General features: G+C 44.1%; 1 protein-coding gene across 13 annotated transcripts in view; it reads left to right on the top strand.

Annotated features, from left to right (window-relative positions):
• Positions 1-14,127, top strand: part of FOXN3 (forkhead box N3) — a 648,650-nt gene that overhangs the window by 405,471 nt on the left and 229,052 nt on the right. For 12 of the 13 annotated variants that reach the window (XM_069208155.1, XM_069208156.1, XM_069208164.1 and 9 more), the window contains one exon: positions 7,940-8,502. The exons of the other annotated variant lie outside the window; for it this stretch is intronic. In XM_069208155.1, the coding sequence (XP_069064256.1) occupies positions 7,954-8,502 (549 nt within the window). In that variant the 5' untranslated portion in view covers positions 7,940-7,953. The remainder of the gene's footprint in view (positions 1-7,939; positions 8,503-14,127) is intronic. 13 annotated transcript variants of the gene reach the window in all.

Below are 14,127 nucleotides of genomic sequence, written 5' to 3'. Positions count from 1 at the left end.
TCTCGGACCAATCAGCATTTCCTCCTCTGTTTTTTTCCTTCCACGTACAGTAGCTGAGTGTTGAAATGTGAGCTCCCAGCTCTGCCGATCGCTCTTCCCTGTCTGCCCCCCCGGCCCCTCCTTTACACAGCAGCTGGTCCATCCAGCATCATTGAAACAGAATGAATACCGGCATTCCCTGCTCTAACTACAGCCCCCGCTTTCCATTTCCAAACTCCGTTGTTTCAGGAGTTAGTCTCTGCAATAAAAGAGGAGCCTCTTGTATTCATCAGAAAGCCCCGAAACGCCACATTCTCCTGCCCAGGGCGCTCTTCTGCCCGGATGACGTGAATTTGCTTCGTACGTCGACTTAAGTGTAACTTTTCATGCAACACCTCACTATGCAACAACAGGCTTTGGCGAATCACTGAATATTTGGGGGGTTTAACGCTCGACGCTTACTCCTAAACACAGAAAGAATCCGAGTTAACAAATCCTTCACGTGGCGCTGTACTTTTTGGTGCTGCTTCCGATACGTCTGGGGCAGTACCGTGCCGACTCCCCTCCTGCTTGAGAGGTGAGGCCCGTCTCTGCCTCCCCCTCCCCGTCGGACTGCGCATCCTTCCTTCACGCCCCGGGGTCGGTAAATCACGGACACGCGTGCCGTCCTCCCCTCTGCTTGTCCTAACCCTGCGATTGAAATGCGGTTTATCCTTTGTTGTTTAAAACGAGGCATAAACGTTTTGTGTTTGCCTGTGCCCGCAGTCACTCTTTACTTAACCTGCCCGTGTTTGACTAACCCTCATCCCGGCCTCCCCTTTCCTGTCAGTACACTAAAGGGATGCTGCAGTTTGGACAGTAAATGATTTACACCAGGCGGCTGCAACCTTTGCTGTAGCGAGAGCAGCTTTTGCTCCGGGAAAGTCCTCCCGGCCTACTAACAAGTTTTATCACCGCACATTATGAGCACGTGTTTTAATGTTACACTGTGACCACTGACGAATTCCAGGCAAGGTTACCAGAAGAAATACCAGGTATAAGCATATCCGCATCCAGTGCCTCCTCCCGCCTAATGAAGTAACATTCAACTCATAACATGGCTTCTGGCACAAAAGACAATGCTGCAACAAGTCTCCTTAACTCAGCTTGAATCACTCAACTATCAACTTTAAACTTTTGGAATTGCAAACTTTTGCCTTCATCAGCATACCAATTTCTGAAAAATAAACATATTTGTCAATCACTCCCATTTTGGGCACACAAACTCAATTTTCCAGATGAAAAACCCTTTTCTGAAAAATCATGGAGTTTGCCTTTATTTAGCAAATTTAATTTTTAGGAAATATAGTCCCCAAACATTACCTTCTGATTTTCGAGTACTCGCATAAACAGTTGCTTCACACGGACAGATTGTGCTTCAAATGCCCTGATAATACAGTCATAGGCCATGGATGCTCTCCAACACACCAAGGCTGCCTCTTCTAAGCAAATAATGCATGCCATTATACAAGGGCCACCATTGTACCAAAGCTGGACACCATAAGAGCCATGATGCCCACCATATATCTGTTGTGCGAGGGGCAGCCAGCATTATTTCAGGGATGGCTTACAATGGGCCAGTCATCCTGTTAATGTGTCGATTATGGCTACCAGTTCACCACCACTAGATAAAGAATGCAAAAAATAGTAATGAATGAGCAATGTCATGCAATTGTTATTATTATGAACAGAAACAATTGTGCCAGAGATGAAGCCCTTTTGATAGGGACCAGAATACACATTGGTGGTCCTTGAACCTGGTGTAGTGTCCAAGGAGCTACACTATTTATTGTGGGTGGGGGAGACGGGGACACGTGGTCTCTCTCACACACACCCTGCTCCCGAGCTACTTGTTGGAGACCCCGATTTATACTTTTATTCGTTCCTGCTACAGGCTTGGAGGCCGTGTTCTGAATTGGATCTCCTTGGAACGGACCATGCAGCAAGATCAAGTTGTCGAGTTAAAGAATGCAGTGAATGACCAAATGGATTAGTTAATTTGTAAAGTTCTGCAAACAGCAGAAGCCGTGCACAGCGCGCTTTGTGTGAGATGCACTGGGTTTAATGGGAGTTATGAGCAGATGTGATTGTAGGTGCCATTGCTTTGGAATGTCCAGATGTGCCAGTTGGACAAGTGTTCGGATAGGTACAGGTGGAGGGTAATGTCGTCCGGGCTGTGTCTTTCATGTGACCATCCCAGAAAGTTTTATGCCATGATTCCGATTGGTGTGCAAACAGTGAATGGAGTGCGAACACTGGTTTGTGTCCGACTCTTTATTATACCCTGGGCACAAATTGCACATCCTTGAGGGTTTTTTCCAGGTCGAACCTGGCGTGATTCAAAGCAGAACAAGGAGTGCACGTGTTCTGTCTGTGAACCTCGACATGAGGGCAAAAAAACACCCTCAGCACTTTATTTTCTGTTCTGGCATAGATAAAGCAGAATAAGCCACAAATTGTACACTTGAATCTCTTGCAGTCCATATGTACTGGGTTCACAGTTTATGCCCAAAGGCAGTCCTCCTGGAATGATGGCTTTAGTAGTGAGTATTAGTCAGAGACACTCACATTGGAGGATGATTGCTACTAGATTCACGAAGGTCAGTCAGTTGGTGCACCCCCTGGTGAAGCTGTGGCAAACTATGGGCATCCAGTGATTACAAAATGTATGGAAAGGTTATCACTAGATCGACCTGGTGGCATTTTTCTTACTACACCTCTGTAAATCAGGAGCCCACATGCCATCTGCTAACTATTATCTGAAGTGCTTGAAACAAGGGCGGCTCCTCCATTAGGACAGAGGAGTGTCACTCCAACCCCCGCCAGCCATAATAAACAGTGTTTATTATCGTTTCCTTGTCAAGGGGTGGGCCACAGGGGTGATGAGCATGGAGGGGAGTGCTCAGCACCCCCCCTCCCTCAGTGCGCATGTATGTTTGGCCGGCCGTCTCGGGCCAACCAACCACACATGCACAGTTGCCAGGCTGGAGAGAGCCTGTACAGGCTCCCGGTCTGCTGGGAACACCCAGGCTGGGCGCTCCCAGCCAATCCCAACGCTGCTCTGTGCAGCGTCAGGATTGGCCACAGGACAGGCTGGGAGCCTGTGCCTGCTGAGGAGAAGCGGATGGAGCAGTGCGGCGAGCAAGATAAGTGCTTGTTTATTAATTTTTGTAGCTTAATCTTTATTCCCACTGGACCCCTCCCTCCCCCACATGCCCCGCCCCTTCCGTGCACCACGAACTGTGACTGGCTCAAAAGTAAAAAATGGTGCAAGACAGTCTGTGCTCCTTGTGAACTTGTTGATAGCATCTTTTAAATGCCAAGTCTTCTTTAGCTGAGCTCTCATGCTTGTGGTATGTAACGACGTGGACGCCAAATACTTCTTGTGTCTTTTTAAAGTGATTAGTCCACAAACTGACTCAAAATATGTTCAGTAACTAATGAAGTGCAGTTCTTAGGGCACCTGTGAACAGCTATTTACTTATCTGGTGGAGCTGTTTAATTGGCAGCAGATTAAGCAAATGTTTGCTCAGCTCCACAAGACTCATGTGATTCTGCATTTCTTTGTCCGTCATGAGAGGGGAGGGGAATCTGGCATCGCTTTGCAATGGAAAAATGCAACGAAAGCATACTTGGAAGCTCAAGTGTGGTGGGCAAGACCTTTTGTATCGCATGAGTGTTAATGTGGATGTGCTTTTCATTCCTGCTGTCTGAAAACTGGTTCAAAGTTCTGTGTAAGTTCTAATAACATTGGTGTATGTTTTACTGCGAGGTGCATAAACAATTCAGCAGGTTGTACTGTGGGAGCATTGCCATTGATGAAGGTTGTACTGGTGTAACATGGTTTCCTTAGCATGTTTTACTTAGTTGTGTTTTTGATGCAGGCTTTACTTGTGGCTTTATTTCCTTTTTAGGTTAGAAGAATCTATGCAGATATTACTTGATGGAGAATTGACATGCAGGAAAGTTGTACATTTATAGGGTGTTTTTGGAGGAGTACGGTTGGTGATTCAGACTCCTTGTGAATAAGTACATTTCACTGATGCATGATGGACTTTCAAGACCGCCGTTGTTGGTGCAGGTTTAGTGTGGAGGAGCACCTACGGTGATTCATGTTCTTGAAGCCTGATCATCATCAGTGCCCATTATACTTAAGAGTATTGCAATTGCATGGTGTACTTGGGGGTGGGGCTGCTGGCGATTCAGGCTGACCTTGGTGCGTTGTCATCTATGCAGGTTGTACATTTAGATTGTATTTGGAAAAAACATTCTTAGCAATGCAGGTTGTATTTAGAGGTGTATCTGCATTAATTCATGGACTTCGAGGAAAATCATACTTAAGGCAGTTTTTACATGGGGGGGGAATCATCCTTGGCAATGACGTTTGTTTTTAGACGATGATTGACAGCCATACAAATTGAACTTTGAAGAGCATAGTTATTGGAGATTGTAATTGGGTGAGTTTCTTTGGCAATACAGATTGTACTCAGTTGATCACTTTCATCTGTGTACGTTGCACTTGCAAATTGTATTTGGTGGCGTATGTTTTTGTGGCAATGCAGATTGTACTCAGTGGAGCTTCACTGGTTATGGAGGTTGTGTTTGGGGACTGTCTTCACCAATGCATGTTATACGGCGAAGAACATGGTCGTCAATGTAGGTTTCACATGGAAGGCAGTCGACACCGGCCTTGCAGATTTAGTTAAACGGATATCACTGGAGGTACAGTTAGCACTTGAAGAAGTGTGGTCGGTGGTGCAGGTTGTATTTTTAGGTAGGTTGTATAGGATCATTGCTGGAGACGCAGTTTTTTTTTTGAAGGAGTAGATTCATTGATGGATTTTATAGCTTGAAAAGCTTCTTCAGTGGAGTCATGGGTGTAGGAGCATCCCGAGCCACACAGGTTGCGTTTGAAAGACGCTCGACATCCATGCATAATGTACTTGGAAGAGCAGCGTCGTACTTGCGTGTTGTGCTTGGAGTTGGCGATACCGGTTGTACTCGAAGGAGAACGATCAGCGATTCAGGTTGTACTTGGACGAGCATCAGAAGATTGAAGTGTTTGTCCCTGTGGGATGAGACTGGCAGATAAGCAAATTAAACGGAAAGAGAGCAGCATGTTGTCATAGCAACTCTGCAATTAAATTACTTTTCTGTCTGCCATCATATAATTTTCCTGTTTAGGAGCTCCTGGGACCTACCACTTACTTCCATTTGCAGACGCTGCCAGAGTTAAGTTCGGGGGACTAGAAAGACGCCGTCAGTTACTTTTTTTTCTTCTTTGACCATAAACCATTGCTGGCATCGCTTGGACACAGTGCTGCTTCAATACCTATAGAATGCTTAAGTTAATCCGCACCGAGTTCACATTTTAGGACCCATCATAGAGAAATTACTTTGATAGGTTAATGCGCTCGACGTCTTATCTTTGAAGGCACAACTGTCTATTTACAATCCCTCCGGGGCTAATCCAGGATTTAATTTTCCATGAATCAATAACACAGAAGCCAGCGGCTAGCTGGTCCACTCCACTGGAGCACTTAGGTGTTCGTGCGACATGCTTTGAATGAAAGAGTAACATACAAGACGACCAGTGTGCTTGGTGCTGCTGTTAGTCTCTTTAGAAGAAAGCGAACCCTGTTTTTTGTATTTTATTGGAAGTGTCAGGTAGTGTACATTCGTAACAGATCACTCAGAACATTTTATCCTCTTTCAGGTATCCGTCATGTATCTTGGATTGAATACATGTATGTTTGTATTAAGGTGGCTGGATTTTGTTCTCTTCTTGATGTGGACTTGTCTTGTTCGAGATCATACACATACTATTTTTTTCTTCTCTCGTACATGTATGTGTCTTGCATTGTATGTGCACCCTCAGTCTTTGCGCCACGGCACTCACCTATGGTAATGTCACTACACTAGCACACTCTTAGGCCACCTGTGTTTTTCGCCCCGAAGCATAATCCTTCAAAGTTTAGCATCCTTCTCACCGATCCATATCGCGAATGCAGATTCAGAATACATTTTCTGAGAAATATTTATTTAGAAATAATGAACTGTCTGAGTATTTCATGTTTAAGTTTTAAAAAATAAAGATTTCAAGTCTGTTTGATTTTACCCACCTGATCAGGCCATAACTTCGATCTTTGTCATTGCCTTGTCTTGCCATCAGTTCAGCTGGACTGATGTGTTATTGTGACGGCGGCCCTAACCTAGAGCGCTAGAGCCAAGTCGTGTTAACAGTAAATTGCGACGGATTATCTTCTCAAATGCTTTTCGGGCTGAAAATTTCAAGCAAAATTTTTCAATCTGGTTTATTCGTAGCCATGTCAAGGTTGTGCCATCCACAGACTTGATCAGCCTGCATCGCTTGTAAATCAAGAGGGTAATCGAGCAGACTTTGGAGTACTACATCTGCACAGCGTCCTGTTTACGCAGTTCTTAGATGTTAAGTGTTTGTTCTGTTTAGTTTCGGCTGTGTTTTCTGAACTTCCTCTGAACAATTCTAAACCCACCGAAAAGCACCGAATTGTTATGAATCAGTTGAACAGATGTCGTGTTAGTGATATGAATCCAATAAAAGTATATGTTGAACTTGAGTTTACTCATATATGGCCTATGTTTTGGCCACTTGGGGTCGCTTTGCATCTGTTGCGCAAAACTGTGATGTATTGTAACAAGTGCCTAATTCTATAGTTATTCTTTTGCAAGCAACATCACGAAGTGAATTGCAGATGAGATCTAGCATTAAGTAGAAGATATACCATCATGTGTAAGAAAGTTTGTAGAAACCTTGAGGCCTTACCAGTAGTATGTAGCATACAAATGTTCCAATGCAGATGTCTAAATAGAGCTACAAGCCTATCCTCTCATTTAACTATTTGTTGATTATCAGTTAGAGGATTACTGCAGAGTCGGATAATTTTTAGAAAATATTGCCACGAGGTAGACAAATATTCGAGTGAGTAGTATTAATCCATGTTGGATAAGATTTGTTCCCCCTTTTTTTTGCAGAACGATCATTAAGCTCCTATGCTGCTATCAGGTGTTTAACAACTAGTTTTGCTGAATTTTAGAAACAAAAGGTGAAATCTCAACTTTTCAAAATACAGTGGATAGCGACACTTCTTTTAAAACAATTGTGCATGGCTTTAGATTAATTGTACGCCTGGGCAGTATTTGCCCTCAATGAATAGTCTGTTTTTAGGAACCTATGTGGTTTTGAAACCGAGCTTTAGGTAAGTCACTTTTAGGCTCCTTCACTTTCCCTTTTTATACACATACCCCTCATAAGCAAAAACAAATTACATTGTTTGAGCAGGTATTTCTGCATCCTGTAAAACGTGAAGAAGCTGGTTGCATTGTACAGCTTTTATGAGCTTTCCACGCATCAATGGTATGATATTTTTTGGGCGTCAAATATGTAACAAATTGTTTAGACTTTCTTCCAGGTGTGGCTCATCGTTCATTGTGATCAGATGCATAGTTTATAAAATGTTAAATCAGACACTGGTTTAAGATTTAGTCTTAGAACAGAAGACTCAGTGATGGAAGTAATTTTAAATTCTTCCCTGCTGAGGACTGCATTGAATAAATGTTGTCGATTGGAACTTGTTTTAATTACTGAAGTCTGCCTAATTGACCGTTTTTAGTAAAGAGCCAGAAGCCAAGAAAGAACTTTTCTTAGAACTGTTATTCAAAACCATCCTTCTTAGAACCGTATTCTTTTAGATCTAGTCTAAGCAATTTGAAGTGTTTGCTTTGAAATGATAGAAATTGTTTTGTCAAAACTGGAATATGCCACTAAAGTCTTAAATCGGAGATTGATTGCTGCAACGATGGGGTAAAAATGTTTTTGATATATTTTGTCGTTGACTGCTTCCATTTCCTAGCATGACTCTTTCTCGCTTTGGTTTTCTAGGAACATTGGTCTAAATGGGTCCCGTCATGCCTCCCAGCAAGAAGCCAGAGGGCACCGGTGTTAGTGTTTCCAGTGGACTAAGTCAGTGTTACGGCGGAAGTTCCTTGTCAAGTGCCCTACAGGACGACGACGATTTGGACTTTGCTTTACCAGCCATCAAACGTGACAAGGAAAAAGGGGCCATGGAGGATGAGGAGCTCACCAACTTGAACTGGTTGCATGAGAGCAAGAATTTGCTCAAGAGCTTTGGGGACACCGTTTTACGGAGTGTCAGCCCTGTCCAGGATGTGGATGAGGACACGCCTCCCTCCCCGGCTCACTCAGACCTCCCCTACGATGCCAAGCAGAACCCCAATTGCAAGCCCCCTTACTCGTTCAGCTGCCTCATTTTCATGGCCATTGAGGACTCGCCAAGCAAGCGCCTGCCGGTCAAGGACATTTACAACTGGATTTTGGAACATTTCCCCTACTTTGAAAATGCCCCCACGGGGTGGAAAAACTCTGTGAGACATAACCTGTCCTTGAACAAGTGTTTTAAGAAAGTGGACAAGGACCGCAGCCAGGTAAGCATTGGTTTTTAGGATCACCACACTAAAGGGATCCATTGACCTATTCGAGATATGTTTCATCATCTTGCATTTTAACTGCGTGCAACTGCCACTAGCGTTAGATCACAGCTTTGCCATCTCTCCGGAGTAATTAAGTGCAGACCTGTTAGTTTGGCCAAGGGAATGCGTGGGTCTAGTATAACCTATGTGGGAAGAGTTTAATGTGATAGGTCCTGGCACATAATCTGATCAGGTTTGGTGAACTTGTTGCTGTCAGTAAGCGTGTTAATGTTATTACGGTATGTAAGATGGTGCAAAGGTCACTTCAGCCAGCATTTGTTCTTATACCCGATTTATGAAACATAGTATGTTGGCGGTACCAAATTATTTGATCAAAAGTCTTGTTTTGTCTTTCAAGGACTGGAATAGTTTTGGAAAAGTGGTAATGGGAATTCTTGTAAGTTTAATACAGTTTTTTTAAATTTCGGGAGGCCTTTTGTGAAGTAGATCCCGGTATTCTGTTGTAGAGAATTATGGATCGCGCCAGGGACTACAGCTTGAGGGCCAACTTTTTATGGTCTTTCTGAAGTTAAGGTGGTTTTTCAAGTGAAGGTCATGTTCTGAGACCCTTGTGCTTGAAAGTGTTTGCTGACTGTTTAATCTAACTTAATGCTCTTTTCTATATCTCTGTGCTCAAGAATAGCATTACTTAATGCCTGTAGAAATGGCTACCTCCAGGGTTTTGTGAGCCAAGCTTAAATGGTCTAGAGTGGAAATAATTGGTGCAGTAGAATTGTTTTGTGTTCTGATTTGTTGCATTTATTTCACCTTGGGTTTGTTGCTAATAAAATGAGCGAATAAATACACCTGCTGGAGATATTTTCGTGCAGTCTGGATGTTACAGGAGTCAGTTGACTCATCCTTTACTGTTGCTATGCATCCCAAATGTGTAGCTTTAAAGGGGGCGGTAGTAACACATGACACTGAGAAGTGCCTCCAGCCGTTTCGAAGGGTAAGATTTTGGAAGGAGTATCCTCAAAGAAGAGGTAATTGCTTTCGGAAGATACCTGTGATGATCTCAGAAACTCAGAGCCCGTCACATCCCGAGCAGATCACTGAATTTGAGTGTCTGTGGGGGAAGAACCGCGGTGCAGTCTGATGCTTGTATGCTTTCATATTTATCTTAATCACAGTTTGTTGTTTTTGAGCACCGGTCTTTGGACTGCGTTACAGTGCTTGTGGCTTTACAGGTAACGGAATTCGCATAGACAATCATGTGGCGCTAATTCTATCTGAAATTGTCAAAAATATTTTCAAGACTGAAAGCGCTTCTCTGGTCTTTGAATTCCACTGGCCCTGCCTGTCTAGAAGGTAGCATAACGGCAGGTGGAAGAAGTGGCTTCCTCACTGTTGACCCAAGTAGTGTTGTTTGGTATTTTGAGTTCTCTGTGTATATACATGTATTGTGTGAGGCATATTGGGGGTGAAATACCCCTTATCGTACATTTTAAGGCTATTGCAAGTCTCCAAGACTTCGTAACCATATAGAGGAACGAGGTTTAAGGTGGAGTTCCTTTATAAGATTATGGAACTCTGAGGTGACTTGCAATACCCTCATCATGTATGCCAGGGGAGACTTTAGCCCATACAATACATGGTCACACCATCACCTTTCCCACAAACCATCTAAAACCTTGGGGCTTAGCTTTTCGTATGAAAGAGTGAGCATGTTTGCAAAAGTGAAGAATTAAAAATAAAAACTCTAGTGCAAAATCAAACACATCAAAAACCTATTAGATATTTTTTTGCAAACCGATATTATAAGCAGTTCAACAAGTCAGCTTAAAAAAAAAGCTGTAGTAGCTTGCAAGGTGTAGAAACATGCAGAAAGACCTCTCTTCTGCTGGCAGCAAGCATTGTGACTTAAGAACTGGACTGTGATGACCTCCTAATAGTCGATTTCTGTTGTCTTTTCTTTATAATTGGTGACTTGGTGCATCAAAACTTGCCAATTATAAAGAAATTAGTGACTGACGTTTATACAGGTATTACAGAATCCCATGTATTATAAAGTTTTAAATCATGATTTGTTTTATTGTTTGTTATATTAAGTATTCTCCCATTAGTACTGTCTCTAGTATACCGTCACAGCCGGCATCTGGATTCTAGTTATTTCAGTTGCGGTGTGGCCGAGTGCTGTTTTCATGTGCATGATTCAGTTGTGGGTATAGAAGTTGGTACTGATTGGGTGTGGCAGGAGGTCTTTACCACTTTCTGTACGTGGTGTATATATGGTTACTACGACATCTAGACAATTGGGAACCATCGGCGGTCAAGAGGGAGTAATGATTTTGCAAGGGCAAAGCTGGAGACTAGTGGAGGCTGTGGCATCACAGGCAGGGGACTAGAGTCGGCGGCCCTCGTGGTTGTTTAGTGGTCTTAATGTGTACCCAAGGCACCTCTGCCTCGGTGTGCGCTGTTTGCCCACTTCACTGTTGACCCGTGCCAGTGGACATTGCTCTGCACGTGAACAGAGGTGGGCGTGTTCTAGATCTGTAGGGCGCCACGCGCCGCCACGAGGTGGTTGCAGGCCACAGGTTCTCTCCGCTGGGGAATGTTTTTTACACACAAGTTGGACACGTGAGGTCTTGGGGACAACAGCCCCTCGGACAGTGCTTTGGGGCTACCAGACACTTGGATAACATGCTAAGAACCGCCTGGGTAGCTTTGTGCGTAATTTGAGAAGCGGCACCTAGGGCGCACTAATCTTATCATTGGAGGAACCACGTGAAGAGCCACGGAAGTAAATTGTGTATCCTCCATTTGTGCTTGAGTTGAGTTGAGTTTAGCAGAGGTTAATTCCATCACAAGTTCTTATACTGGCCCCAGCGCTAACCACCATTGTACAAGTTGTATTGGATTCGACATTTGCTGATAGTGGGTTGACTGGTAAAAGCAAGGTTTTCACCTTCTATCCTTGACGCGTCCGTAAGGGGCAGTTCTCCGTTGGTTACATGTGCTTTTCACTGCTTTCCTTGTGTTATGTGTGTTAAGCAAGCTGAGCGTTTCTAGGCACTTAAGAGACAGAATCGGCGGAACCATGAGTTGGATTGAAGACTGGAGGCAGATTCTAAGATGCTTCCGAAAGTGCAAACATATATTCGCGTAGAAATAGAGGTGAAGGAGTTCCTGCGGCGGCAGAGACAGAAAATGCTGTCTCCGGGTTGGACATTGCTCGTCACATCTTGATGCGTTCGGAGTTGGGGTGTGTGACGTCATGTTTTATGGCCAGTAAAAGCCTTAATCTGAATAATAGCCTTCCGGGCCGGTGACCAGTAGAAAACATGTGAAGTTGCAGAGATAACTTTGCGAGGCACAGTTCCTTTTCTTTCACCCAACTCCAGCAGCCTCTGACCTCAGCCCACCTCTCCCCTGCATGGGCGATGCACAGTAAAAGTCCTGCAACCTACATTGTTTTCACCTGACTTCAGCAGGCACTGACCTAACCACGATACCACCCGGAGAAAACAACACAGAACTTTCCACACGTTTGCGACATCAGTAAATTAATCTCCAGACATTATGATGACCAGAGGTCTTCCCTGATGTCTTTTTTCCCCGCTGGAACAGGCACTTTCGTTTCTTCCCATTTGAATTGTTCTGCAGCAGTGAACTTCTGCATCACTTGATGGGGTTGACTTCCTTACAGAATACACACCTCTGGAGAATTGTGTGTTGCTCTGTGCACCAGCTACCTCCACAATTTGTACTTATGTCTTTGAAACTTGGAGCTTCCAAAGAGTGGCCAGGGAATTTGCGCCTTTGCCGAGATAGGTTCTTAGATATTTGGCATTTCAATTGTTCAGCAGCATTCAGTGTGAGCATCACCTAACAAGTTAAATTCATCTGTAAACATCTCCAAGTAAGCAGGGCATTACCCCACTGAAAATTGAACTGCGCTGCTTTGATTAGTGAAGTTAACCTCGTCGAGAATCTGCAAGTGTTTTTGCTGTTTCACAAACGCTGTAAAGAGGAAGATGCAAGGACTAGGTGTACCAGAGTGGGTGCCCATTGAAGGTGCACACCTGTGTAAAGTTGTATGCTGCTTTGTCTGCTATCAAAGTTGACGTTTTACTGCTTTGACTCTAATCAGCCTCTTCAGTGCGCAGTACTGGTCCTGAAACGCCCAGTTCTTTTACTAACACAAGATGTGTATTTGTAAATGCACGTTCACCTTTTGGTCTCTTTGCGCTGGAATAACAGATGTTTATTGTTACCCAACTCAATGGTACTCATTTTATCAACCACAAAAGGACGAAGGGATGACTGGGCATGCCCGAATTCAAACCCTTGGTCATGAGGTCAAACACAGATTTCTGGAGTGAATGCTTCAATCCACTGAGCCACGTGATTCTGCAGTGTCCCTTTCCTTTTAGCGAATGGGGAACATTTATATATCTCCCGCTGGGACCGCTGCCTTTACCTGTCTCAAACACTGACTTTCCTAATACGAGAATCACAACACTGGCGTTGCAGTGTTCACTCTTTTTATCTCGGTTCTACTCATCTCGACAGTCTCTGCCCCAAATCTAGTCTAGAACTGCGTTGGAGATGCATATCGCTGATCCTGCAGTGTCCACTGCTCTTACCCGTCTTAAGCAACCTGCGATCACTATAGTAGGCGATGCACTGGCCCTGATGCATCCACTCCCGTTACCTGACTCCAGAAGTGTCTGCTCTAAATGTAATCCAGCGTTGCAGTGGAGATGTACATCCCAGGCCCGGAAGTGTCCACTTCTTTCACTGCAGTGTCGCCCTAACTTGGAAAATATACCTGCCCTGCATTGCTGATGTGCATTGTGCTTGCGTGGCTGTGTGTGCAACAGGAAGAGGTGTTTATAGTCGCAGCTTCTGTTAATCCGTGTCATTTCTAAACGAAAGAAGTGTATTTATCAGTTTCACAATGAATTCATAACATCTATCATCTTCTGTTACTGCAGTGCTAACTGCTCACTCGCTAAGGTACATCTTTGATTTTTCAAGCATGGGCTGACAGTACATTAGCAAAAGCAGTACTTGGTGGGTAGGGGCGGGAGCTCCTGCTCTAGTTGTTTTTCCGTTTTCACCATCATGTGGTCCAGGTTCTCTTTGGTTACTCCATCTTGTGCCTATGCGCACATTGGGCTCTTATTCAGCGCCTGAATACCCTCGTGGGTGACATGCCGCGCTTTACAAACCCACTTAACATAACATGCCCTTTTTTACTTCGGGATTCCTAGTTCCAGCTTCTCTTTGGGTATGTCATATTTTGATCCAACTCTCTCTTTTTGTTTTAGGTGTATGCGACATATTGATCACAACAGTGACATTTCTGAATATTATGGTACACATTTTGGCACACCACTATCCCCCTGTCTTCATCAATTACAGAGGAAAACTCAAAGGCAATGGGTGGAATTTGTGTCTGGATTTCAGTTCATCGTTTTTTGCGCACTATGTCTCTTCAGAAGGAAATCAGCCCCAGGCAAATCACCCTTGGTCCTGGTCAGTGAAAGCAGCCAAGCCCAAACTGCCAAGCCAGGACCCCCCTTCCCCGGACATCAGAATGGGTATATAAAGTAACTCTGGGCTGGTTTTGGT

Source organism: Pleurodeles waltl, chromosome 9, assembly GCF_031143425.1.
Source record: "Pleurodeles waltl isolate 20211129_DDA chromosome 9, aPleWal1.hap1.20221129, whole genome shotgun sequence".
In the NCBI taxonomy this organism is placed as follows: domain Eukaryota; kingdom Metazoa; phylum Chordata; class Amphibia; order Caudata; family Salamandridae; genus Pleurodeles; species Pleurodeles waltl.
Note: the sequence above shows the minus strand (reverse complement) of the source record. Positions and strands in the feature narration are given on the sequence as shown.